Raw genomic sequence first — 25,493 nt, 5'->3', positions numbered from 1 at the left:
AAACCAAGATAGTGCGTTTGCGACCAGCATGGATCCAGACCAGCCTGCGCCTTTCGATGTTAAATAGAAAAACTTTCATTTTGATATATAATGCTTTGGTTGAATGCATACTAACCGTTATTAAAGCTTTTCTTCTGAAAATCGAGAACACGTAGACCAATTTCATTACAGTGGGCTGCACCCTGGTTCCCAGTCTCAACGCAGTGACCTCCCATTCTTTCTTCGGAATGTACAGATAACGGGAAGTTACCACTTTCATGAGTTTGTCTGGTTCCCTGCTACTTCGATACAACCGACAAAATACTGTAAGGTCAAACTTAAGTATTGATTTTCTCATAGACTTACAGTATGAGTAATAGTCCCTAATTATAATCGTACCCAAAAATTGACTTTTCGAGCTTAAGATGTGATTTTTCTAAGAGAACGAAATGCCTGAAACATGAAAATTATCTTGTTATAGAGAGCCAACCGTTTTATTTTTGCAAAATGACTTCAGAGGATTACCCCCTTTTAATTGAACTTTTCTGTTGATCACATGATGTAGGACTGCCATAACTTTTATTTGCAAATATCCAAGTCACAAATTATCAGTTATGCTTGTCTAGTTTTACATATCAGTAGTAAGTGATATTTTAAACGAATATTTGCTTATATATATATATATTTGTCTTCGAGATGTGATAATAATTTTTTGAAGTTCATGTAGGTGGTCAGTTAGAAATGTACACTACATACATGTATATGTTTAACGTCGAACATAGAATTTTCACTTTAACTACGCTCAGGTTCAAAAGCATAAAGTTATAAAAAAATTCTTACATAGAGGGGGGGGGGGGAGAGAATGAAATGCAAGAGATAATCAAGAAATGATCGAACTCGGAAATAAATAGAAAAACGTATTTTAATGCCATATTCGGAGCCCAAATTGAGTGAAAGGCTTTGCTTTTCCAATTTTCACAATCGGAATAATTAATTATTCAGGAAAAACGAAGCGAATGATCTGAGATTTTGCACAAACGTAATTGGTTTATGATTAACATCAAATGGAACGTACTTCTTGATCTCAGAAAATTGTTTTTAGTCCCGACACGTCTTAAAATATCAGTAGGGTTCCTTTAGTCTTTAAAAATACTACATATATAAGCATATGCTTCCACCCATCAATTTTAATGAAATTCATGATCAAAAAATGTTTAATCTAAACATTAGTATAGATCTATGCAAGTTTCAGTAAAAAATCAGATGATCAATCTGACAAAAAAATGATTTTTAAGTGCTTTTAAAAGATTTTGTTAATCAAACTTTTAGTTTAAGTTTAAATGCCGACAACTTATACGGTAGTTTTACGTCAGCTGGAAGTGTATGTATGGTATGTAAATGTTTCATGTAATTTCTTCAGTCAGTGGCCTAAAAAAAGTTTTGTGCGCTGAAGAGCAAAGATTGTCTATCATTATGAAAGTTCAGATATTTTAAACGGTGCCAGAGATACGGAAAACCATTAAGGTCTTGTGGCAATAGCATCTGTTTTCAAAAGTAAAATTTAGGTTTTTGAATCGATGTTTCTTTATTTTTTTCAATTATCACAAGTCATATATAAGTTCACAAAAGTCAGTAGTGAATTTAGATCTGGTAAAAAGGGTCATATTTCCAATTTGCGTTTCTGCGTTTTGTGCCTGGAGCGCCATAACACACAGAATGACATATATATAGACCAATGTGATATAAAAATGGGAAGTGAGAGCTTTCAAACACAATTCCAATCCTCTTAGAAAACACTTCCGGTATGTATTTTCATAATCCGTTTCACACGTAAGTCTATGCGCTACATCCATCTGCCCTGTACATGTATATCCTCTGATTATAAATGTCAATTCTTGCTATAATTAAGAGTTCCTCCTGGCTAAACTCAAGTTAATGAAATTTTGAGTTCATACCATGGATCTTTGCCTAAAAAGGAAATGGCATTAAAAATGACATCCTTAAAAATGGCAGTAGATAGCTGTACCTTTAACAATGGTCGGAAGTTCGGAACTTTCAGTCGATGAACACTTTTGACGATACAATTACATTTAACATAACATCATGATAAATACATTGTAACAGGTACCAGAAATATAATTAAGAAATAATATATCCCAAACTGTGATTTTATCGCTCAATAACATCACTGTTTGGAGTTCGGATGCGAGGAATTATATCACGAGGGCGTAGCCCGAGTGATATAATGATGCGCATCCGAACGACAAACAGTGATTTTATCCAGCGATAAAATCACCGATTTAGATATATTATTTCGATTCTAACACGACATAAACAAAAAAAATGCTGCCGTACCTGCTATTAAGCAAAATTGCGCCTAATTTGTTTCCGTACTTAATGTCAGCGCGTCGGATTTTATAGTGGTTACGTCACATGTATAATGATTACGTCACATGTCTAAATATAGAACGTCAAACAGTGACTCTATTGCATAATAACACACACTTTCGGTTCTTCTATGTTCAATAGGGAAAAATGCGGGTCGTGTTAGAATTGACAATCATCTTTTCGTTCAGAGAAATCACTTAAAATTAAATTACATGTATATCTTATTACATAATCTTGCCGTTACAAACAAAAACAATAGTCTAAAACACTATAGCGCATCTTAATTATTCTTTTGAAGAAATAAAAGTTATGAACTTAAATCAGTGATTTAGTATTACCATGAACAACATGTGATTTCCCGACGAGCTCAAAACCGGCCTTCGTGTAAAGAGGTATTAGGTTCGATTTGCAGATGAGAAGTATCCCTGTTACGTTCGCCTGTTCTGACTTCACATTTTCTATAAATAACTTCAACATCTGCAGCGCTATACCCTAAAAGAAATAAAACCTTGTTAAGAATCAAAACTTTCACATTTTCAGTTGATTAGGATCGTTTACATAAGAACAGTACGTAAGTAAACGAATATTGATTTAAAATTTGTTTTATTTCTTTTATAAGGAATGCACAATTCATTAACAGTTATACTAGTAAAATCATATAATGCGCTATACGATAGCTTGTAATGTTTGGTACTCTTTATAGACAGTAATCCAATGACATCTTAGCCATGATATGAACAAATTACACAAAGTGTGTTTTTGATTTTTAATTTGATAATTTTTTTTCAAGTACGCTGGAATTTATATTATATTTAGGCGAGAATGGTGTTACAGAGAAGTATATATAGACTTGCTATAGTGATGACATAAGTGAATAACGAGTACATAATTCTAAACAGCCTATTATGACATAGTTTATTTTAGTAGATTTCTTTTATAAGTGTAAGTAAAATGCATTTTCAAAAAATGGACGGCAAGTCATGCTCCGAAGGACAGAATTGTATTGGTGTTAAATGTTGAAAGCTTACGTAAGTTATCAGGTGGTCATGTACTTTCAAAGTTTACAGGACCTAATATCATGATCATATGAATAAATTTCGCCATTACTGTACACTTGTACATCACAAATGTAACACTTCCTAATGCCTAGTCTGATGTGATATTCATTATAATGATAGGTTTTATTTTGATAGATCTACGTCTTTTAATGAATTTATTTCATTTCTACTTACTTTCCGTCTTTGGTTTCTTTTAACAACAACAGAATGTATACAAACACTTTCTGAAATGAAACAAGATGGTCATTATGGATTTGCATCGCTCACCTGAGAACCTTTGTTCGATAATGGCATATTTTCTTCTAGCCAAATTAAATCTGTCTGAACGGTTTGATGCATTTAAGAGAAGTTTCCTACCGTCATTGATGATCCACATGTTGACATAATTAAAAAACAACAACTAACAACCCTAAATTTTTTTCGCAAAACACTTACCACTGGACAAATTAAGTATTTTGGATTAGGTATAAACAGGCAAACATCATCGCACCATTAAGAGAATACATCGTATCTTGTTTAAAAAAGTAAGAAGTCTTAAATGTGAGCATTGGAGTAGCGATATACATGAATTTACACCTATAGCTATGACCTATAAGTACAACTTGCTTTGTGGGCAACGGAGCGCCCGTGCCGAGTGATTAAGGTCATGGAACCACTTGCCCCTCGACGCCGTAGACTCGAATCCCAAATATAGATTCTTTCATGCTATGCGACGGAAGCTATTCAGATAGCTTACGAAAGGTTAGTGGGTTACTCACTTTGCCTGAAATAATGAACGGAAAGCTGGAAAGTCGCCGTATGACATTTAATTTGGCGATTTGACTTAAAACAACAAAACAAGCAAACAACCATGTGTCCAAAAATGGATACCAAATAAAGGACAAGAAAATAAGTTGAATATATATGGCCCTTACCTCCATTTGGTATGTGCATGTTCATTGACTCATGTGTCAATTCTTTTCCATGATATCGGGTAGCACAAATAAACTGAAATAAGAAATTTAATAGTTTGTTAAAATGATAAAGTAAAAATAAACAAGGTGCGTCTATAAACACAATGTCCACGACCTTAACCTGCTATTACAGAAAAAATATGGTAAAACTTCCTGCTGAATTTTGAAGTTTTGAAGGTCAAGTTATTTTGTTATCATGGTCATGATGGTTACACGTGCATTTTTATATATAATACAACCTCTGCAGAGCGTACCTCTGTATGATAATAACCTCTTTAATTACTACATCAGATTAATATTTCCCAAAGTGATACTTTTACTTAAAACTTTATTTCATACAAATACTATATGTGCATGCAATTCATGCTGCAACTCTGAAAAATAAACACTTACCCCCACGAGATTCCCGTGCATGTATCCACCTAGAAATAGATCAGGAGCCTCTTTGTGTCTGTATGTAAGCATGTCAAAGCTGGCAGCTTCGTCAGCAGGATAACCTGTGAAAGATATAGCTTAGAATTATTGTTGATAAACATATGAGCCGCGTCACGACAAATCCAGCATAGTGTGTTTGCAACCAGCATGGATCCAGACCAGCCTGCGCATCCGCGCAGTCTGATCAGGATCCATGCTGTTTGCTTACAGACCCTATATAACAAGTAAAGAAACTGATAGCGAACATCATGGATCCTGATCAGACTGCGCGGATGCGCAGGCTGGTCTACATCCATGCTGGATCGCAAACACATTATGTTGGTTTTGTCGTGACGCGGCTCATATAAACTTCGAATACAGGCAAATCTTACTTCACATGTGAAATTCAAATGTACTTGAATGAGGTAGAGATAATTCGTTTTCAAATTTCTCTGTCTTAGCTGACATTGTAATGTCTAATTCCAAACCAAACCAAAACCCAAGTGGAATTTTGATTCCATTCCAAGATATTCAGCATTTCTTGTAATTATAGTCTGACATGGCGTAATTAACGGACTGCTGGCCTCGGTATTTTTTCAACACTTTCCCGAGAGTTTTTTTTTTTCATGGGATGCCAGACATTAGAACAATACTTCAGTTGGGGACGGTGTTTGTGTTGCAGGCTGCAGTTTTGGTCTTAGTGTTTTGACATTTCTTTGAATGGAACAGAGAGAGAATTAATGTTGCTTTTCAAGCGATTTTGTTGATATGTTTGGACTGAATTTAGATATGAACAGATGATAACCCATTTTGACTCTCATCAGTGCTGTGTATCCTATATAATTATTATATCAGGGAATCCTTCTTCCTAGAGATTTTTTCGATTTCGTGTTGATCTCGGTTATCTTCCACTGACAAGGCTCTCGAAACAATGGAAGGAAATAAACAAAATGTATTTTTGAGAGGTGATCAGAGGAATCTATCCATTTTCTCTGTACATAAATGAAAACGGCCGATTTTACCGCGATACATATGGAGTTTGTCACTAAAACAAAACATACAACAGGTTTTGACGCATATATGGCCAAGAAAATAAATAAGGTTACGCATTCGCTGTTTTTACGGAAAATACCTAGAAGTTGCGATTGCATCATCGGGTTCTTTTCTTCTGTTTCGTCTAATGAACTGGGATTGCTCTTGATCGAGCATATTAATCACGAGTACGTACAGTACAAATGGTGGCTGTACAATTAAGGGTTTAGGTTGGTTTAAACATATCTATAGAAGCTCGATTGCGGAACAAGTCCCTGCAACTTATATTAATCACTTTCGAGTCCGTTTCCTGGAACCAACCAGTACTGGTGTCATATTAATAAACATGGTCGTGACCCGATTATAAGGCTCGAACCCATGATCCCTTAAATTTTGGTTGAGAATAATAAATGATAAATAATGCAGCCCCCTCTTGGTGGTCTATATGCTATGAATGCCTACAGTACGTGTGTAGGTTTTGGAATGGAGCTATCGCAAGCCTTAATTAAGTTACTTTGAGATCTGCATGGTTCCATTGGCGTTTAGCTGAAGGGATGAAGATGAAACGAAGATACATTTGTAATCTGCTGCACAGAATGGCTTAAATAGTTTGACGGCAATAGATGACGAGAGGTTAGAATATAATTATGAACTAAAATATCTAATTAAACTTTATTCTAAATTAACGTACTGCATGTATATAGTCCCTGGGATGTACTATAACGTATTGTATGTTCCAGATAGTCCATATCTAATGGTGCATTCCAAAACAAAATAATTAACTTACTGTCAGATTCCATAGAAAATATACTGCTTATTTCAAAATTTGATATTTCCTTCATAGAAATATCTAAAGTTGATTTCTCAATAGACATTTTGTACACGTGTTTATCTGGCTGTCAAATATCTACCGGTGTACTGTGTTGTCACATGATACATCACGTGATCGCTTGAAGGGAGAAACTATTATATGTTGAAAACTAGACAAATGAATTTAAGAAGACAGTATTTTATCCGATCTTTGATTGCATAGAATATTATATTCTCCATATATTAATAAGTTTCGATGCTAGTTTTAGTGATTTAAATCACAAGGATTGTCTTTGGAAAATTAAAGTACACCAAAATAATTTTAACATGTTGTAGTGAAAATGGCCGACACTGGTGACAACATACACGCGATAGCATCATATTTAGGCGTAAAGTGTGGAAAAATAACATACGATGGACCAGAAAGAGTATAAAAGCCTTTTTGAACACCTATGATATTGATAATTTCTTTATTAAATAATAGTATAAGTGAATCTGGTTCAGATATACCCTGAAGTACATTATTCCAGTTAACTCGGCCCAAGTAATCTCGACCCTTTACAAACTCGACCATTTTTCTGTTGCTGGTAATAATAACTGTTAACATTTGTCATTTTAGCTGGCCTGTTTCGAAGAAGTACGAAACTTGGAATACCTGATTATCAACGTGCAGTTGTATAACAAGGGGCATAATTCTGAAAGCTTATTAAAAGTTATTTTCAGGAGTTAGGCCCCTTTTTAAATTGGAATTGTTGGCATAATTGCCTAAATTTTCAGTTTTAAAAACTATGAAACTTGGAATCCTCGTTTATCATGACTAGGCACATTTGTTAGACAAGGAGATTTATTATGAAAGCAGTATTTTTGGAGTTATGCCCCTTTTTAACATACAAAATTTTGAAATTTTTTGTCAAAGTTGCTTATAAGTTGAATGATTTTTCATGAAAGATATCGAAATGAAACTTGGAATATTTGACACAGTCGTAAGACAAAGGGCATTATCCTAAAAAAATAATTTTGAAGTAATGTCCCATTTAGCTTACAATATTTAAAAAGAAAATTGGTTATTGATAGACATTGCCCTTCACAGATGAACATTAAGCATAAGGCTGCATAAGATGCAATTGTTTTCAATTATTATCACCCACATAAAGAATAATGCTCATTAACCTTTTCCCTCATATAGACATGTTTTGACGGCTTTTTGTCCCCCCACCCTTTTTGAGACCTCAAACAGTGAAAAAATGGCCTATTTAGGACTTTAAACACTGTTTTTCGTTTAAGAAATGCTGTTTAAAAAAGTGACCTTTTTTCGGCGCCGCTCCCAATCCAAAAGATACATCAGCATTCAGGGAGATGCCAGAAGGGGGTTGTGCCCCCCCCATCGCCAAGAAAATTTTGGACATGTGATAGGCAAAAAATGGCCTCACTTGGGTAGATCTTAGAGTAGCGTGTAATCAACGCTGAAAAGCCTTTTACTCTATCTCAATGCATTGAGAAGTTGCAGCACTTTGAAATCAGTTTTGATGGAAAAAAACAATGCAAAATAGTGATTTTTTGGCAATTATGAGACCTCCCCCTGTTGCCATGGTAACAGGAAATTTAAGATTGAGCATGCTGTTACAGAGGTTATGGTCCAGTCAACATTTGTGCCGAGTTTTATCAGTATTGAAGCATTTTTCATGGTTTCATAGCAGTTTGAACTTGTAACAGAAGGCTTTTCAATGAAAACAGCAATTTTTCACAATATGCTCATGCCTGAGATAATGCAGCAAGGGGCACCTGAGGTCTAAATTCTCCATCAGTAAAGCTTGAAAGTCAGTATAGAAAATTAAAAAATGTCTTATCTGTGTAATTTGTTAAAAGTACTCTAAGGGAAGCACTATGCAACAGAAATCTGCAGAATCACTATTTACAGCTCATTAAGGTGCAAGTTCACTTTTTTATTGCAGATCCCTGTGATGAAAGGCAAAACGGGTACCAGGAGAGGATTTGTTTCTATTGTTAAACATCTTACAAGAGCAGCAGAGAAGAAGCTGCTTATTGGTGAGTATATAAAAATATAGAATTTATGGTAGATTTTCATATGCATTTGTACATAATTTAAAACACTTTTCAAGTATCAAGGAAACTTCATTTTACCATATCAACCAGTTTACTTCTTATTTCGGGGCATAGATCTATTAGTTTAAACATTTTTTTATTTTAAACAACTTCATATAGTATAAATACAAATATATGTAATACCATTAAGTAATGCACATGATACAGGCATGAGATACAGGCATGAATTGTTGAAAAAGCTTTGGGTCTGAAAGCTGAGCTTAGAAAGGTCTTCTTATAGCTTTACAATGCTTATATGATATGACAGTATACATGATTTGCTTGAAATTATTTATATATTAGATTTTACATCCTTAACATTTAAAAGTTAAGATTGTTTATTTCATTCACATGTAGTTGTATATTATACAAGTTACATTACACCAAAGGGGAGCAGTGGCCTAGTGGTTAAGGTGTTTGCCTCTCAACCCAGGGATCATGGGTTCGAGTCCTAATCAGGTCACAAGCATGTTCCTTCATATGACAGCAGTACTGGTTGGTTCCAAGAAGTGGACTCGAAAGTGATTAATATGATCCACAAGAACTTTAAACCAAACAAGTTACATAAAAATCTCACTGAACTTTATTTTTGTAGGTGAAGAAGCAGCAGAGAAAGCTGTAGTTGATCAATGGCTGGAATATAAAGTTTGTCATTTAGACAGATGCCCTTCTGATAAGGATAAATTTATCATGTTAATGGTAAGCTGCACAAAGTTGTTGAACTTACTGATTGTCTTTGATTACCTTTGCCATTGTCTTGTTTGTAGTGTGACCAGATTCTGTACTTGTTGTACAGTTCAACTAGAGTATTTTAAATTATTTTATCACTTATAATAAATTTCACTCCTGGTCTAATTGGGCACAATGGATTTTAGCATAAATTTGCATGCTTCATACAGTACATATGAATCCATTCAGTGTAATTTTTAGTTTGCATACTTTAAATTAATGGTCAAATGTTATACCATTTCATGATCCTATTTCAATTCTATTTTGTTATATCTCAAGAGGATATCATGTACTTTAAGAACTTTTTTTGCTTGAAATTGTTTAATATTATGAGTGTATTAAAGTATCATTTGAGTGAAGATACCAAAATTTTAACTTTATTATGAACAGATTACATACTAAGTCATCAGTCAAATGATTTGAATCATATGACAGGGGATACCAACTTGATGAATTTGCTTGTTGAATTGACAGTGTTTTATGAGTATACATGTATATTAATTGGTTAATATGATAATTTATTTCAGGATTTGGACCACTATTTGAAAGATAAAGTGTATTTTTTACATCACAGATTAAGCCTGATAGATCTAGCATTGTTTTATACTCTCCAACCAACCTTTGTAAGTATTCATTCAAGTATTCTTTGACATTATTCTCTAATCTTAATTTCAAGCTGAAATAAAAATCACTTTATAGGTAACAGAATGTACAGTTTTTTCTAAAACTACAAAGCCCAAAGCAAATATCTGTGGTATAAAGCATTACTACGGTATGTATTTCTATATAAAAGTTACATTTATCATATACTACACCAGCACAACTAATGTTTTTATTTGTTGATTTTTTTTTCATTTAAAGACACACCGATACTGTTAATGTCACATGGGATACTTTCCAGCTCTATTAGAGGGTGCCCTTTTTGCATTATTTCAGGAACAAGCAGGCACCGGAGTAGATCACTGACTTCCTGTAAGCTTGAATTCTGTAACATCAAAGCATGGTTATGACCTCTAGCAAAACAGTTCATTCATTTTATTTTAATGTAATAGCCCTATCTAATATTAGAACCAAAAACAATGCAGTTTAGTCATAAAGCAACAGGTATGCCGCAACTGATGAAAGAAAGAATTGTTAAAAAGAGAAGCCAGAACTGAGCTTGCAGTTACTTGAAGCTAAAACTATTTGTTATATGACAAGGGATATCTATGGCTAAGTGGTTATGGTTGTTAATTTCAAACCACTTCCTGCTGTGTGATCCTAATCTGCCAGCGGCTTGTATTCTTTCATAGCTAGCTTATGGAATGTTGAATGTTCTACTCAGGTGCCTTCTTGTTCTGAAATAATGAAGGTAACCAACTTAGAGACATACATGTAACTCTGGCATTGGTATTTTGACTGAATTACATCCCTTTGTTCTTGTATATATGTTAAGGTAGGTTCTAGGATGGTTTTACAAGAATAAATAAAGATAAGATTTTTATTTTCAGGCTGATCTGACATTTTATGACAAACAGAAATTGATGCATTTATCAAGATGGTATAATAATGTAAGTGTTTCTTACAAACATCAATAAGCTCAGTATGAAGTGTCCTGTAATGAAGGCTTATATTATTTATGTATATATCGAAGGGACAATATTCTATAATTACTGTATATGGATATGAAAAGATGAATACTAAGTAAGGGCTTTTGTTTTCAATAGATAGTCTCTTTGCAGTTGTATTGTCATGTATACAGTAAAACTTTCACACGAGTAGTTCCAATCTCAAATAGAACTTTCTTGTTTCTTGAAAATGTTTTGACAATGGGAAAACTTTGATTTAGAAAGAAACTTTGATTCAGAAAGTATTAAAGATTATAGGATTATATTTGTTGGAAAATAAAAAACTTTTGTGAAAGCAATTTATAGACATTCATAGACAAAGGGTTATATCTTTCGCTAATTATTTATTTGTGAAATTGCAATTTTAAATTGTTCATGGAATCTGTATTCCCTGAAATCCAAATCAGTAATAACATGTAGTAACAATGTATTAAAAAAAAAAAAAAGTTGAAATCATGAATTTGAGTTCAAGAGGTTGAAATTGTGAATTCATGAAGTTTAGATCTTGAAGTGAATGTGAATAATGAATTTCAGTCAATGAATTCGAAATTGAAAATTCATAAAGTTGATATTGTTAATTCATGAATTTGAAATACAATTACATGTATACATGTATTGGAAAAACGTCTTGAAATTGTTTATACCATATATGTGAAGTTGAAATAATGAATTTGAGAGTTGCATTGGTGACTGACATTATAAAAATTAAATGTCTATGCCTATATTCGTAGATACATTTATATTGAATTAAAGTGCCGACAGAATTAAGGTTTGTGGTATTTTTTCAGGTACAACAGTCACCAACTATACGACAGTCATTCCCAGCAGTAACATTTTCAAAAGTACCCCTATATTCAGGATCAGCTCACTGACCAAAAAGATGTTGTCTTGACTAATTGACATTTACTTTTGTAATGCAACTACCTTGATTAAAATCTTGAAGGTTTAAACAATCAGAATATATTGCTGGATTGAACAATATGTAGTTCCTATTTGAATACATACCTCATTGAAAAGCTATTTTTTTCAAATTTATGGTATTAACTCAGGGTTTTCATCATACTTTACAGATTGGCGATCTATACATGTATCATTGGTTGAAATGCAGTTAAAATCTGCTGTATTTACAATTATAATATCCCCCAGCCCCCTTGCCAGACTGGTTATTTTGGTTGGCACATATGAATAAAACATTGAAGACTTAATTATGCTTGAGGCATGTTTGAAAAATGTTGGTTTGTGTGTTTTGTTGGATTTTTTAGTCATACCAGACACTGTAAAAGTCATATGGCAACATTTCAACTTACCTTGTGTAGGAAGACCTCAAATGCCAAGTTATAGATTCTTTGGTATAACTATATGTACTATTTATATGTACTATTTATAGGCTTTATGCTGTTTGTAATAAAACATGATATACAGCAAAAGAGATAAGTTTACTATACCTTGTATTTTGAAGTCAGTAATCATAACTGTAATTTTTGTGCCCTCACTTTAAAGGCATTTAGATTTACTCTTGACTCACATGTAGTAAAAATTTGCGATTTTCAACTTGTGTCACACATAGCTCAAAAAGTATTTGACAAAGGGTCTTCGTTTAGATTTATTTAGTATTTGTAGAGTAATTGTCCTTGACTTAGAAAAAATTTACAATTTTCAACTTGTGTCACATGTAGCTCAAAAAGGATTTGACATACGGTCATGAAACTTTACAGGAATATTGATCAGCATGTGAAGTTGTGCACCTTGGTTTCGCTTGTGAATTAATATGTTTTGTCAGAGTTATTGCCCTTGACTATGTGAAAATTTTCAATTTGTGTCTTGCGTAGCTCAAAATGTATTTAACCGAGTCATAAAACTTAACAGGAATGTTGGTCAGCATATGTAGTTGTCCACCTTGGATTTGGCATGTGGATTTATCCAGTATTTGTTGAGTTATTGCCATTGACTTAGTAAAAACCATTTCATTATGTTGTGGAGTTAGAATCAATCAACTTTGCAGTAATAATGATCAATATCACTGTGAAGCTATGCCCCTGGGATTTTTTTCCAGTTTTGTTGGAGTTATTGCCCTTGACTTAGTATAAATTTGCAGTTTTCAACTTGTTTATGCATAGCTCAAAAATTATTTGACCTGTAGGCCTTAGAGTTTACAAGAATGTTGGTCAGCATGTGTACTTAAGCACCTTGGGGTTTGCTAAAGTTATACCTAGAGTCATAAAATTGACAAAACAGTGGAGTGTTGGGGCACCCGTGTCCTATGGACACATTTCTTGTTTCATTAACATTAACACATTCTTTTCTCTATCACACTTGTAAATCTCTTTATTTTGTGTAAATGTGTTATGGACATTATTACGTAAATGCAAAATAAAATCGGGGAAAAAAATATTACCTGTAACACAAAGGGCCGAGTTTGTATAGAACCAAGATGATGACTCAGGGTCTCAAGTCAGTCTAAGGACCAAACTGACCTCAATTCCTAAATTATGATAGTGGTAAAATGATACCTCAGGCATTTTGTTATGATGATCAATTACAAAGCAAGAAATAAACATTGATATTTTCATTTTTAACTTTGTGAATTTTTTGTGTCCGTCTGCTTAGCTCAGTATGGAGAGCATTGGATTTGCAATCAAGGGGTCGCTGGGTTGATCCTCTGGCGAGATGAAAGATTTCTCTGACAACTGATCTCAGGCATTGAGTCTAATGGTCAGTTGTTTCTCAAGGCTGAACTGATAATATGTGGGGTAATGGTTAGTAGTAAGTGACTTGTGGAGAAATTGGAAACATCTGGTTTAGTTATGCAGGAAAGCAGGTTATTTAGGGGTTCCACCTGCCAAAGTATGACCTAAAATGTGTTGAATCAATATAAAAAAGGAACAAATGTCTCAAGAGGCCAATATAAAATAAAGAACTGCTGACTGGTAAAGGACCCAATTTATTTGTGCATATCATTGTTGGCAGTTTGATATTTCTGTGTAAAACAGTTACTGTTCAGTCAGATAAAAGGTGTATGGCAGCTTTTGAACAGAGTAAAGTCATGGTGTGTAGGATTCATCAAAATGCACCTAATACAATTTGAAATGGCTAGATGTCAATGTACTTTTAACAGCTGCTTTTATGTTCAGAAGTCCGGTTACCTCTCTGGCGTGGGTTCGATCCCCGGGAGATGCTTTTGTAGTTTAGCGTGGAGGAAGGTAGTCTAGTACTGGTGTAACTTTCCAGGAACGATGGTTAGGAAACTACCCGCCTATATGACTGAAATACTGTTAGAAAAAGGTGTAAAATCGAACAATGTTCAGAAAATACAGGAAATTCAAACTTTACAGCTAATTTCCATGGCCATTGGTTATCTACACATACTATTTATAATAGGAAAACATTACTGAATATGACTACCATAATTTTGTCAAAATCTTCAAGAAACCTTGAATAAAATTTTTGAAAGCTTTTAATTTTATAATTAACATTTTTAATTTTATAATTAACATTTGTCTCACAGGCCTATCATTCATTTTGTATAATAAAAGGTATTTTAATACTTACATAATGAGATTATCTTGACCATCCCTTATTATTAAACAGGTATTTAGTGGGCCCTGTTTAATTAAGGGACCCCTAACTTCAAGCCTAGTGACATTGCATGTAGCTAAGCAATGGGCAAAAGCATAATGGTGATTGCATGCACAAACTGAGCAATAGAAAATATGAACGTTAAAGATTAACTGTTTGTAAAAAAAGATCTGTTTACAGATAATTTAAAATAGTTGTACAAAATATATGAAATGGCAAAGAAAAATCAAACACAACGTAAGAATTTAGTTATATTTCCAAATAATTTTAAAATTATTATTACATGTACATGATATTCTGTCAACAATAACATTACCTGAAAATTATGTCTACAAATTAAGTGACAAAATGCACCTTGCCTTAAAGACTGCTTACCATTTTAAAGAAAAGATTGTGCAATGGACATAATGCATTTCAACCACATCTTTTATTAAAAATATACATGTTGATTAGCTTAATTAATCAATAAACAGGGAGAAAACAGACTGGCCATCAAAGGAAAGTAAAATGTTTCAAACAAATTTAACTTTTCTCCTTGGAATAAAAGCATCTGATATAGAAACAAAGATATATAAGAAATGCTAAAATAAATTCGGATTTTTCATGAAAATACAATTTTGATACACAACCAATATTTTGTGATCGTTTTCTTTAAAAGCTGGAATAAGTAATATGAAAAGTTCAACTAAACACTTTGAAACATTGCATTATAATGGTCATTTATTGGGGCGGCCTATGAAATAGAACATTCTATGATATATTATTTCAGCAATATGCACCAATATCTTTTTTATCCCCTACCAGTTCACTGGAGAGGACTGTATGTTAGCTCTCTGTGCATTTTGGCGTCCTTGCTGAAAAATGGCACCATTAAGAATGTAAGAATAAAAGGTAACAAATCATTCAGCAATTTTAGGTCTCTGGCTAATAATGCATCGCAAAAAAAGGATCATAATTATGGTACTTCAAAAAGTACTTTAGTACTTGAAATATCAATATTTTCATAAAACTTTAAACCTGGCAAGATTGCAATATTGAGATTATGAACATCAATTTATTTTGTTCCTTAGTTCAGAAAATGTGGTTGCTATGCCAACTAATAGCCTTGAAATTCAAAAACTTCTTAATCCTTTGATATTACAAAAAGGACTTGTAATAATTTTATGAAACTTGACAACACGCATAGATGACAATAGGGTGAACTTGAAAAAAGGATCTGCACCAATACAAATTGTGGAAAAAAAGTGGACACAACATAAACAAATACATGGAAGACTGACAAGTTGCTGTAAAAAAAACTCTACTAAGAGCACTTTGTGCTAAAGACAGCTAATATAAGAATCTAACACCAGCTGCTGGTTCAGGCTGGTAATGAGGCTCTGCTGAGTTTCGGCTAAACAGTTACCAGAGATACTCCCATCAGTGATTCCAGCTAGTATAAACTACATAATAATTGTATTTGATTATTTTCTTGCGTATTAGATACAATTGATGAATCATATTTTCAGAAAGTAATTATGAAAACTAATAATTGTAGCACATTTTTCTTATGAAAGCGTGTCAATTTTCACCTTCAAATGTAACATCAAAATGATATCCTCCTAACTTCCTAAGAATGCAATTCGTAATAGGCAAACAGGAATGGTGTCATTTATAGCATCAACTTGTGTAAAATAGCATTGTGAAATGTGTTTCTCTAGCACCAGTGTAAACAGTAGAAAGTCCTGTCTTAAAAAGTCATAATTATGCAAGAAAAAGGCTTATGCAGTCCATGATAAATAGACTTAGTATGGCAATATATAATGTAACTAGACTGAAAGACCTGCACTTCAATGGATATGTATAAAATGAATGTTTATAATCACTCATTGAGGAATATATACAAAGGACACTTCGTGACAACCTATCTCTTCTATTCCTTTAAATTGTGATAAATATTTACACCACAAATTTCTGTGTGAATAAAAAATCCGAAATCCTTGATCATATAACATTTTCAACACTCCTAGCCCTTGTATTAACTCTAATTTTTCTGGTTCTCCCACTATTGCAATATGTAACTCTATAAGAAGTTGTTTAACATTTTTCACACCCCCTGTCTCAAAGATCTGTATCAAAGTTTGCCATTCAAACTTTTCTGTGTCAATTTTTAAAATGTCGATTGTGTCCTGAAATGGGAACAAGTAAATAACGAGAAATTCAAACATATTGAAAATGCAACATGAATATGTAACACCAAGTAATTTTTAAACAAAGCATAAGAAATAGGCTGATATCTACTGTCATTTTAACATTATTGATATTTACGTATTTTAATTTACTAAATAACTTGGCTTGAAAAGGATATATATGTAGCATAAATTATATTTTAATATTAAACTGTAGCACTTTCACTTTTTTATATTCTCATCTTTTCCAACCAGGATATCTCAAATTAAAATAGTCTTGGTCATGTTTTAATCTACACAAAAATCATTCATCAGTATTTGAGATATTTTCAAAATTAAGTACTGACTAAATAGCAAACAGTGCAGACCATGATCAGACAGCATGTATGTGTAGGCTGGTCTTGGTCCGCACTGGTCTCAGGGATAGATTTAGTTATGGTCAGCAGGGCAGACATTTATGTAACATAAGTAATTTTATATAGATAGTAATAACTAAATAAATTATCTCCCATTGAAAATCGTCATACCTCCACATGACCTTGCTTCACCAGAATATCATGTAGTGTTGAAACTTTCCAACCATTTCTCAATATTTGGGTTTGTTCTGACAGCCCTGTATGATAAAACCATTGTCTATTTCTTCTCTCACCTTCTGACATGTTCTTCATACTGAAAGAATAGTAAGTCTACATCATGCAACACTGACAACAGTCAATAATAAGCAACTACACAATCTCCCCGAATAGCTCCAGTTATGAAAAAGGAAATTTCTCAAGGAAAACTGTTAGCACCAGTATATTAATTGACAGAACTATGCCCTTTGGTATTTGTCAGAAAAAATATAAATAACTTTTTAATAAGCATGTTATTTTATAAAATTGAAAAATATTCAATTTGCCAATAAAGGTTAAACAAATACTGTATATGTATATGTAATTGCAAAACCTTCACCTAAAACCCAGTGACCCAAAAACTCCACTAGAAGTTGGAGGAAAGCAAGTATCAACCTACTAAATATGAAATAAATTACTTAATTAATAAAGACTGTATGAGTGAATTTTAGTACCAGTGACCTTGACCCAATTGACCCCTAACTTAATCATGAAAATCATTGGTCTACGAATATTAAAAGGTCAATTACTGGTTAGCCAAGGTCGAGTAAAGTCTGTTCTGCTTGAAAGTCTTGTACAAATAGTTGCTGTATTTAAGTATGAAGTCAATCCATTAAGAAAATAAAAAATTATGGTTAATGTTTTGGTTAATGTTTAAGTTTGAAGATGGCAACGGCAATCATTAAATACCATGACTGTTACAATAGCTTAAATTGATTTTTTTTATTCAAAAATGTCCAGCTAATATACAAAGGTAAAATAACAGTGTGACAAATTAAAGAACAGAATCACATTGTCTGTTTAAGTTATTTCTTACCTCGGATCAAACGAGTATACCATACAATTGTATCTGTCTGCCATATGATCATCAAATGTAAAATCATTATTTATCCTGAAATATACAATCAAAATCAATCATTTGATACGTTTGCAGCAATATCTTTTTATCTATTTTTAGCCAATCTTTTTAATTAATTGTCAAGACTGACCCAAAAATGAAAAGCCAAGTTTAAATGATTTCAACTGCAAAACATGATTTTCAATTTATGTTTACTTCCTTATAAATTAATTTCATTTAAAATGCTGCAGTTGATCCAAATACAAACATTAATTTTTAAATCCTTTGGACCTCAGTGGAGTTCCAACAGTTAAACAGAAGGCCACCAAAGGACCAATCCTGTGAAGTCTGGTCAAAATCCTCTTTGTGGTTTACAAGGAGCTGTTGTTAAAAGAATATGTGGACAATAACAAACAACAACAACTGTGCAACAGACAGATGCATTGTCATCACAATAGTTTAAAATCCAACTTGCAGTTAATGAAATGTTGTTGACAGATATTGTGAGTATATACTGACAAACAATGTACAACATTCCATCATAAAACCTCACCAGAGCTCAGATGAGCTAAAAATAATAAAGGAAAAAGATTTCAAATACCCAAATGAATACACAAGGCAGGGTTGACTAGGTCTAAATTCCCTGTCGTCACAAATCTCCCATCCTCCGTCTCCTAGGCTACCAATACGTACAATACGTCTACACAATACCTGTACTTGATTTATATATCTGGAAATATATATAAACAGAATAACGATAAATCACCTTTGCCTACATTTGATATTTTGACAGCGATTTACCAATCATAAAGTATGCAGTGATTGAGAAAATAATCAAATGCCTTGATATATTCCCTGATGTATGGTAAAAAAAATTGCTTTGAAGCTTACCTTACATAGAATAGGAGTGAAATGAATTTGTTATCATTACTTAAAATGGTAATTAATTACAAATTGTTCATAAATTTGAGCAAAATAGCACTGTCACAGTAAAAGATTTCCTTTGAGATAAATGACATTCATTTAAGATGCTGCAAACCATATATCTATGCTCTTGCTTTTGGTGAAGAAAATCGAACTTTTACACTCCTATGTTGACTTCATGCATTGCAGGAACATTTCTTTTAAGTTTCATCAAAATTGGGACAATGGTTTTAGAAGAGATGTCATTAGAATGAATTGTGGACAACCAACTAACGATGGAATCGGATGGACAGCCAATAATCCTAAAAGCTCACAATAAAGTGTCAAAGTGTGGTGGGTCAGCTTAAAGCAGGCAATGCAATGAAGAGTTATAAAACTTGGCCTACTGTACATTCCTGTTGTGACCTTCCATTATACTTAAGTTTATTTCAACTTTCAATTAGTATCTCTTCTACAAATTACAATGTAAAACTTGTTAGTTTCAGATATTATTAACACTTCAACTGCTGGAACTGGAAACGATTAGCCAATGCCACAAATAATAGAGCCAGGCCTGGGCCTACCATCCATGCAGTCTGACCAGGCTTTATAATATTAGATGTCCAACTTCCCATTTTTATCTTAATTTCCTCAAAATTTTAATGGACAGTTCCAAACTGGAAGATGAACTAGTCAATTTAAGAAATTTATAATGACAACTGTAGGACATGGACAAAGTGATTCCTATAATTAGCTCCTTCCTTAATTTTTATTTTCAAGATCAGTTCTTGGTGATAAAGAAATTGAAATTTAATACAAACCTATGATATAGCTGAGCAAGCTCTCTATGAGACAACTGTTTCAATTCTGGAATAGTGGGCAAAACTGTTTCTTTCACCTTTAATAAAAACAGGTAATTACAATATACAACAAGAATTATAAAATATGAATTTGAAATTAACATACATGTAGATGTCTTGTCAATAATGGTAAAATTACAATAAAAATTATCTTCTCTTGATAATCAACAGCAAAATACACGTTTGTCCTCCGTTTCCAATGCTGAGGATAATAAATTAATATCACAGATTTTAGTTCACAATTAAATCAACAGGTAATACAATGTATTTATTATTAGTATTACTGGTTCAACTTAAAGATACATGAAGGCCTATGGTTGACCCAATACTTAATAAATTTTATATTAATCACAAAAGGAATTTTAAATGCAAGATTGGAAAGCCGTAAGATGAAGACTATGTATATTATGTGAATCTAATGTCTTAAATTTATCTAACCAATATTATGATTTATAAATGAAATAATGTTAGAATTAATAGATGCAAATGTATGTAGACCTAGCTCATACATTTATGATAATAATAAATTATAATTGTACAATATGCAAATTTCATAACTTAATATTATACATTTTCGCCCAATTTACTATTATATTAATAAATATTTAATTGTATATGTCTATGCTGGGTTCATACATTATCAAGTTTAGTATGTTAACTATTCAGTACTAGCTAAACAATAACAACAACAACAAGAAAGCAAACATTTTGAAATATTAAAACACAACAATACTTTACCTGCTCTACGTCCCAGGTAGGTTTGAATGGAAGAAAACCTAATATGTAAAACAATAAACATATGGAAACAAGGAATAAAGTCCCGAAGGCAGCGTTTGACAGTGTCTTACAAGACCGTTTCATCACTGCAAGAAACTATATTGATTCGCCCTACTGACGATTCGCCCCATAACGATTCGCCCCGCTTTACCGAGTTAATGACCTTGATGTGGTTCGGTCCGCATTATACTATTCTCTATATTTTTTTCGGAAAAGTAATTTGCTTAAGGATTTTTTATTCATATATGGTATTTGGGAATATATTTTGTTTGATATAGTACGCTCATTTAGTGACTTTACTTAATTTTTGCAAAGATAGTCATGAATAGTTTATTTATAAAAATGACTAGATTTGATGTACTTTACCTACATGTATATTGCTTTACAAGTATGTATATATGTTTGTACAGTCATCAAAGATATGATAGTATATTTATTTATGAGTAAATATACTTGATGGTTGGTCACACTTAATATAATCTCACCACGCAACTAGATTAATAAGCCAATAATGGGCAATAATCCAATTTTTATTAATTTTGCATGAATAGGTTTGGCCATCATCCCCTCCCCCCACCCCTGACTGTCAACATTGACCTATCCAAAATTACCATGATGTCTCTTTTACATGTCTGATAACATAGACTAGATCTCAATGTAATATCTAATTATAATTGTTATTGTATGATTTTTTAATCTATTATTTCATAGTTTACTTTCAGACAGTTATGGAACTTGGTCTTGAATTTGATGATGGTGATTTTACAGAGAAAGTCAGACAGACTGAAACTCTTACATCTTACAATGCTAAAGTGTGCCATCCTGAGGTATTCATATAAAACAATAGACTTGCACCTGGTATTAAGAATATTTTGTGTTTTCACTGCAAATCCAGGGGTTCCAAATAAGATATTTACAGTTTAATTTGAGTAAATACATCGATAATTATTAGCATTAACACATTGATCACCATCAGGCAGGACCATAATAAGCTATATCTTGTATATTGGTAAAAGAATATGTAAATTGTTTGTAGCCTGGGAAAAACCCACTTTTGTTGAGTTCTCAGAATAACATGTACATGTATTAGACTCGGAGCCCGTGATAGAATTTCAAACAGAATTAGTAATTCTAGTCTGAAAGTAAATTTGTTGATGAGATTTGAACAAAAGAAACACATTTCTTTTTTCTCTTGAAAAAATCAAGCATGCCAAATATGTGTTTTGAAGAAGGCAATTATTTTTGCATCATTGCAGTTGTTCCAGAAAGTTATGCTGTTTTGCAATTCTATGATGTTCAAATGCTAAATTGTTGTTAGTTATAAGTTTAGTAAATGAACATTAAAAAATAGTGTAAAAATATATACAATAACATGCCAAAATAAAACATTAATTTATTAGACCACTTAAATCATTAAAATCTACCATTTGGCCATGTCGCCAAAACACTTTTGCATATGTTTTAATTTGGTATATTCAGCAGTTACTTCCAAAATTGTAAGATTTAAATTTTTTCTTTGCAAATTTTCTCTAAGAAAGCACCTTGATGAACTCAACCTGTCAATCCATTTTCAGGCCAAAAGTCAAGGTCACTTGGACTTGTAATTGACATAGAAACTTCAAACATTGTATGAATATGCACCTTGATGAGTCCTACCCTCCATACTCATTTTAGGTCAAAAGGTCAAGGTCATTTTGAAATTTAATTTACAAAATTTGAAAATGTGCAGTTCAGAATGCTAATGACTGTTAAAAGTGAAGTGTGCTGCTTTTTGGACAGCTCTTATTGCTTCATGATACCCTGTTAACAAAGTGTCATCTGGCGGAATCTGGCAGTTCTAATGAAATATAACTGAACTGTATCTTTAAAGCCATGCAGGGTATGGCATATATTGTATATCTTTCAATTCATTATTATTACTGCAACAAATATTGGTGTTTTAATATACTAGTAGTAGTATTATAATGTTATTTTTACAGTGGTTCTTTTCTGATCGTGCGGACAATGGGAGAAATGATATGGCAACAGTGTACAAGTTTAGAGGAGATTACCATTTTCAGAGGGAGAATCACAAGTCTGCAATCCATTGTTACAAAAACAGTCTAGGTAAAAAAAAATTCATGCATGTATTATAAAAATACATCATTTTGTTAGCTTTTAGCTCACCTGAGAATAATAAAGATATTTGATTTGTTACTTTTTAGCACATCTGAGCACAAGGTGCTCATGGTAAGCTTTTTAAGATTATTAGCTGGCTTCCGTCCATCCATCATCTACATTTGTTTCATATGACATAATAAATCCTTGTAACCACTTGCCTAAATTTGATTGAACTTACCTTAGATTTCATAATTTGTACCGGAGTACTATTTGAAGTTGTTCAAATGGTTCTGGCCCATTGCATTCATGAATCACAGAAGCTTACGATAGATTTTAAAAGTGTAATTGTAACCTTTTAAAAAAAAATTTCGAAAGCATATTTTGGGTTTGCAGGGATCTTTTTAATTTAAATTTCTAATCAACCCAAATTTTTTGCAAAATTTCAATCCCCAAAGGGGGCAAAAAAAAGTCCCAAACCCCCGGGGTCAAAAATTTTTACATAGTCACATATAGAATTCTTTTTTAAAAATTTAATGATATGACATAATAATGTATGACATTACAGATAGACTAGGTGAACATAATCGTACAATGCGACGAGAGCTGATGGAATCATTGGCCAGATCTCATATGAAAACTGGAGAGTTTCAGGCATCTCAGAAATATGTTGAAAATGTGGTAAGTATATGTATTTAAAATTTAAATTTGACATCATTTAAAGGACGGGCAAGACTGTGGGGTTATGTACAAGGCTGTGGGGTCATAGGAGCATGATTTATAAGAAAGTACACTAGGCAATGCTACATTCTAAATGTCTACGCTTGAAAATGCTGAGACTAAGATTTTAATAGGATTTCCATGCTGTATGATCCCCAGGATGGGGTCAGTTTAGACTCTGGGGGCAGGTTTATTATTATCCCCCGCCGAAAAATTTCAGCTGAGGATATAGAAATAGTCTCCGTCCGTCCGACCTTCCGTCCGTCCTTCCGTCCGTCCGACATTTTTGTCCGGAGCATATCTCTAAAAGTATTTGAGTTATCAACTTGAAACTTCATAGGTGGATAGACCTCATTGAGGAGGAGTGCAGTGCACAAGAATGATAACTCTACCTTGCATGATTTTTGAGTTATTGCCCTTTGTTATTTTTCAAAATTGATTTTTGTCCAGAGCATAACTCCAAAAGCCTATGAGATATTAACATGAAACTTCATAGGTGCATAGATCTCACTCAGGAGGTGTGCAGTGCACAAGAATGATAACTCTACCTTTCATAATTTTTGAGTTATTGCCCTTTGTTATTTTTCATACCTAATTTTTCACCTGAGTGGAGCTTAACTCAAAAAGTGTTTGAGATATCAACATGAAATGTCATAGGTGGATAGATCTTATTGAGGAGGAATGTTGTGCGCAAGAATGATAACTCTTCCCTATAAAATTTTTGAGTTATTGCCCTTTTTTTTTTTCATGCTATTTTGTCCAGAGCTTATCTGAAAAAGTATTTGAGGTATCAACTTGAAACTTCATAGGTGGATGGATCTCATTGAGGAGGAGTGCAGTGCACAAGAATGATAACTCTACCCTGCATAATTTTTGAGTTATTGCCCTTTGTTATTTTTCATTCTATTTTGTCCAGACTTTATCTCAAAAAGTATTTGAGGTATCAACTTGAAACTTCATAGGTGGATGGATCTCATTGAGGAGGAGTGCAGTGCACAAGAATGATAACTATACCTTTCATAATTTTTGAGTTATTGCCCTTTGTTATTTTTCATACCTAATTTTTCACCTGAGTTGAGCATAACTCAAAAAGTGTTCGAGATATCAACATGAAATGTCATAGGTGGATAGATCTTATTGAGGAGGAATGTTGTGCGCAAGAATGATAACTCTTCCCTATACAATTTTTGAGTTATTGCCCTTTGTTTTTTTTCATGCTATTTTGTCCAGAGCTTATCTGAAAAAGTATTTGAGGTATCAACTTGAAACTTCAAAGATGGATGGATCTCATTGAGGAGGAGTGCAGTGCTTAAGAATGATAACTCTACCCTGCATTATTTTTGAGTTATTGCCCTTTGTTATTTTTCAAAATTAATTTTTGTCCAGAGCATAACTCAAAAAGCGTTTGAGATATCAAAATGAAACTTCATAGGTGCATAGATCTCACTCAGGAGGTGTGCACTGCACAAGAATGATAACTCTACCTTTTATAATTGTTGTGTTATTGCCCTTTGTTCTTTTTCATACTTAATTTTTCAATTCAATTTTTTTCTCAAAAAGTATTTGATGTATCAACTTGAAACTTCATAGGTGGATAGATTTTACTGAGGAGGGATGCAGCACACAAGAATGAAAGCCTACCCTGCATTATTTTTCAGTAATTGCCCTTTGTTATTTTCAGCCATCAGTATTCACATAGGTTTCAAATCTGTAATCACTATATCCATCAGTTTACATTACAAAAGACCTCTTAAAATGGAATTATTCCGCTCTACTACATATACATTCTTCCAATGAGCAAACACATTCGGCGGGGGATGGCCATGTTGACATGGCTCTTGTATTGCACTGCAAGTTAGGTGGATGGATT

The 25,493-nt window shown here is 33.0% G+C and overlaps 4 protein-coding genes across 5 annotated transcripts in view; 2 read left to right on the top strand and 2 right to left on the bottom strand.

Moving 5' to 3' along the window:
* Positions 1-1,319: 1,319 nt before the first annotated feature.
* Positions 1,320-6,745, bottom strand: LOC132739495 (uncharacterized). The gene is made up of 6 exons (XM_060727209.1): positions 6,612-6,745; positions 4,772-4,875; positions 4,340-4,412; positions 3,600-3,649; positions 2,706-2,859; positions 1,320-1,947 (listed from the first exon to the last, which is right to left on the bottom strand). Exons 1-6 carry the CDS (start codon positions 6,697-6,699, stop codon positions 1,907-1,909), a joined length of 510 nt encoding a protein of 169 aa, XP_060583192.1. The 5' UTR covers positions 6,700-6,745; the 3' UTR covers positions 1,320-1,906.
* A 72-nt stretch (positions 6,746-6,817) lies between these two features.
* Positions 6,818-12,034, top strand: LOC132739494 (eukaryotic translation elongation factor 1 epsilon-1-like). Its single transcript, XM_060727208.1, has 6 exons — positions 6,818-7,062; positions 8,587-8,680; positions 9,333-9,436; positions 9,994-10,089; positions 10,957-11,016; positions 11,862-12,034. The coding sequence occupies exons 1-6, from the start codon at positions 6,976-6,978 to the stop codon at positions 11,943-11,945; spliced, it is 525 nt and encodes a 174-aa protein (XP_060583191.1). The 5' UTR covers positions 6,818-6,975; the 3' UTR covers positions 11,946-12,034.
* A 2,855-nt stretch (positions 12,035-14,889) lies between these two features.
* On the bottom strand, positions 14,890-20,957 carry LOC132739492 (uncharacterized). Its single transcript, XM_060727207.1, has 6 exons — positions 20,768-20,957; positions 19,991-20,067; positions 18,868-18,996; positions 18,246-18,320; positions 17,345-17,486; positions 14,890-16,817 (listed from the first exon to the last, which is right to left on the bottom strand). Exons 1-6 carry the CDS (start codon positions 20,888-20,890, stop codon positions 16,515-16,517), a joined length of 849 nt encoding a protein of 282 aa, XP_060583190.1. The 5' UTR covers positions 20,891-20,957; the 3' UTR covers positions 14,890-16,514.
* Positions 20,662-25,493, top strand: part of LOC132739490 (uncharacterized protein C8orf76-like) — a 9,625-nt gene continuing 4,793 nt past the window's right edge. Inside the window, exons 1-4 of one of the 2 annotated variants that reach the window (XM_060727205.1) lie at positions 20,662-20,783; positions 21,518-21,633; positions 22,786-22,912; positions 23,472-23,584. In XM_060727205.1, coding sequence (XP_060583188.1) covers positions 21,535-21,633; positions 22,786-22,912; positions 23,472-23,584 — 339 coding nt within the window. In that variant the 5' untranslated portion in view covers positions 20,662-20,783; positions 21,518-21,534. The remainder of the gene's footprint in view (positions 20,784-21,517; positions 21,634-22,785; positions 22,913-23,471; positions 23,585-25,493) is intronic. The other variant, XM_060727206.1, reaches the window with a different exon arrangement.

The sequence above is a fragment of the Ruditapes philippinarum genome, unplaced genomic scaffold, assembly GCF_026571515.1.
Source record: "Ruditapes philippinarum isolate M1 unplaced genomic scaffold, ASM2657151v2 ctg3000_1_1_1_1, whole genome shotgun sequence".
NCBI classification, from domain to species: domain Eukaryota; kingdom Metazoa; phylum Mollusca; class Bivalvia; order Venerida; family Veneridae; genus Ruditapes; species Ruditapes philippinarum.
Note: the sequence above shows the minus strand (reverse complement) of the source record. Positions and strands in the feature narration are given on the sequence as shown.

Excerpts from the sequence above, each read along its gene's own strand:
- LOC132739494 (XM_060727208.1), top strand. The coding sequence starts at position 6,976 with ATGGCCGACACTGGTGACAACATACACGCGATAGCATCATATTTAGGC. Across the intron at positions 7,063-8,586 it reads CATACGATGGACCAGAAAGA|ATCCCTGTGATGAAAGGCAA; the intron begins GTATAAAAGCCT and ends TTTTTATTGCAG. Across the intron at positions 11,017-11,861 it reads TATCAAGATGGTATAATAAT|GTACAACAGTCACCAACTAT; the intron begins GTAAGTGTTTCT and ends GTATTTTTTCAG.
- LOC132739492 (XM_060727207.1), bottom strand. The coding sequence starts at position 20,890 with ATGAAACGGTCTTGTAAGACACTGTCAAACGCTGCCTTCGGGACTTTA. Across the intron at positions 17,487-18,245 it reads GTATACTCGTTTGATCCGAG|TATGAAGAACATGTCAGAAG; the intron begins GTAAGAAATAAC and ends CTATTCTTTCAG. Across the intron at positions 16,818-17,344 it reads TGAAGCAAGGTCATGTGGAG|GACACAATCGACATTTTAAA; the intron begins GTATGACGATTT and ends TTCCCATTTCAG.
- LOC132739495 (XM_060727209.1), bottom strand. The coding sequence starts at position 6,699 with ATGTCTATTGAGAAATCAACTTTAGATATTTCTATGAAGGAAATATCA. Across the intron at positions 3,650-4,339 it reads CATGCACATACCAAATGGAG|AAAGTGTTTGTATACATTCT; the intron begins GTAAGGGCCATA and ends GTTTCATTTCAG. Across the intron at positions 2,860-3,599 it reads AAAGAAACCAAAGACGGAAA|GGTATAGCGCTGCAGATGTT; the intron begins GTAAGTAGAAAT and ends TATTTCTTTTAG.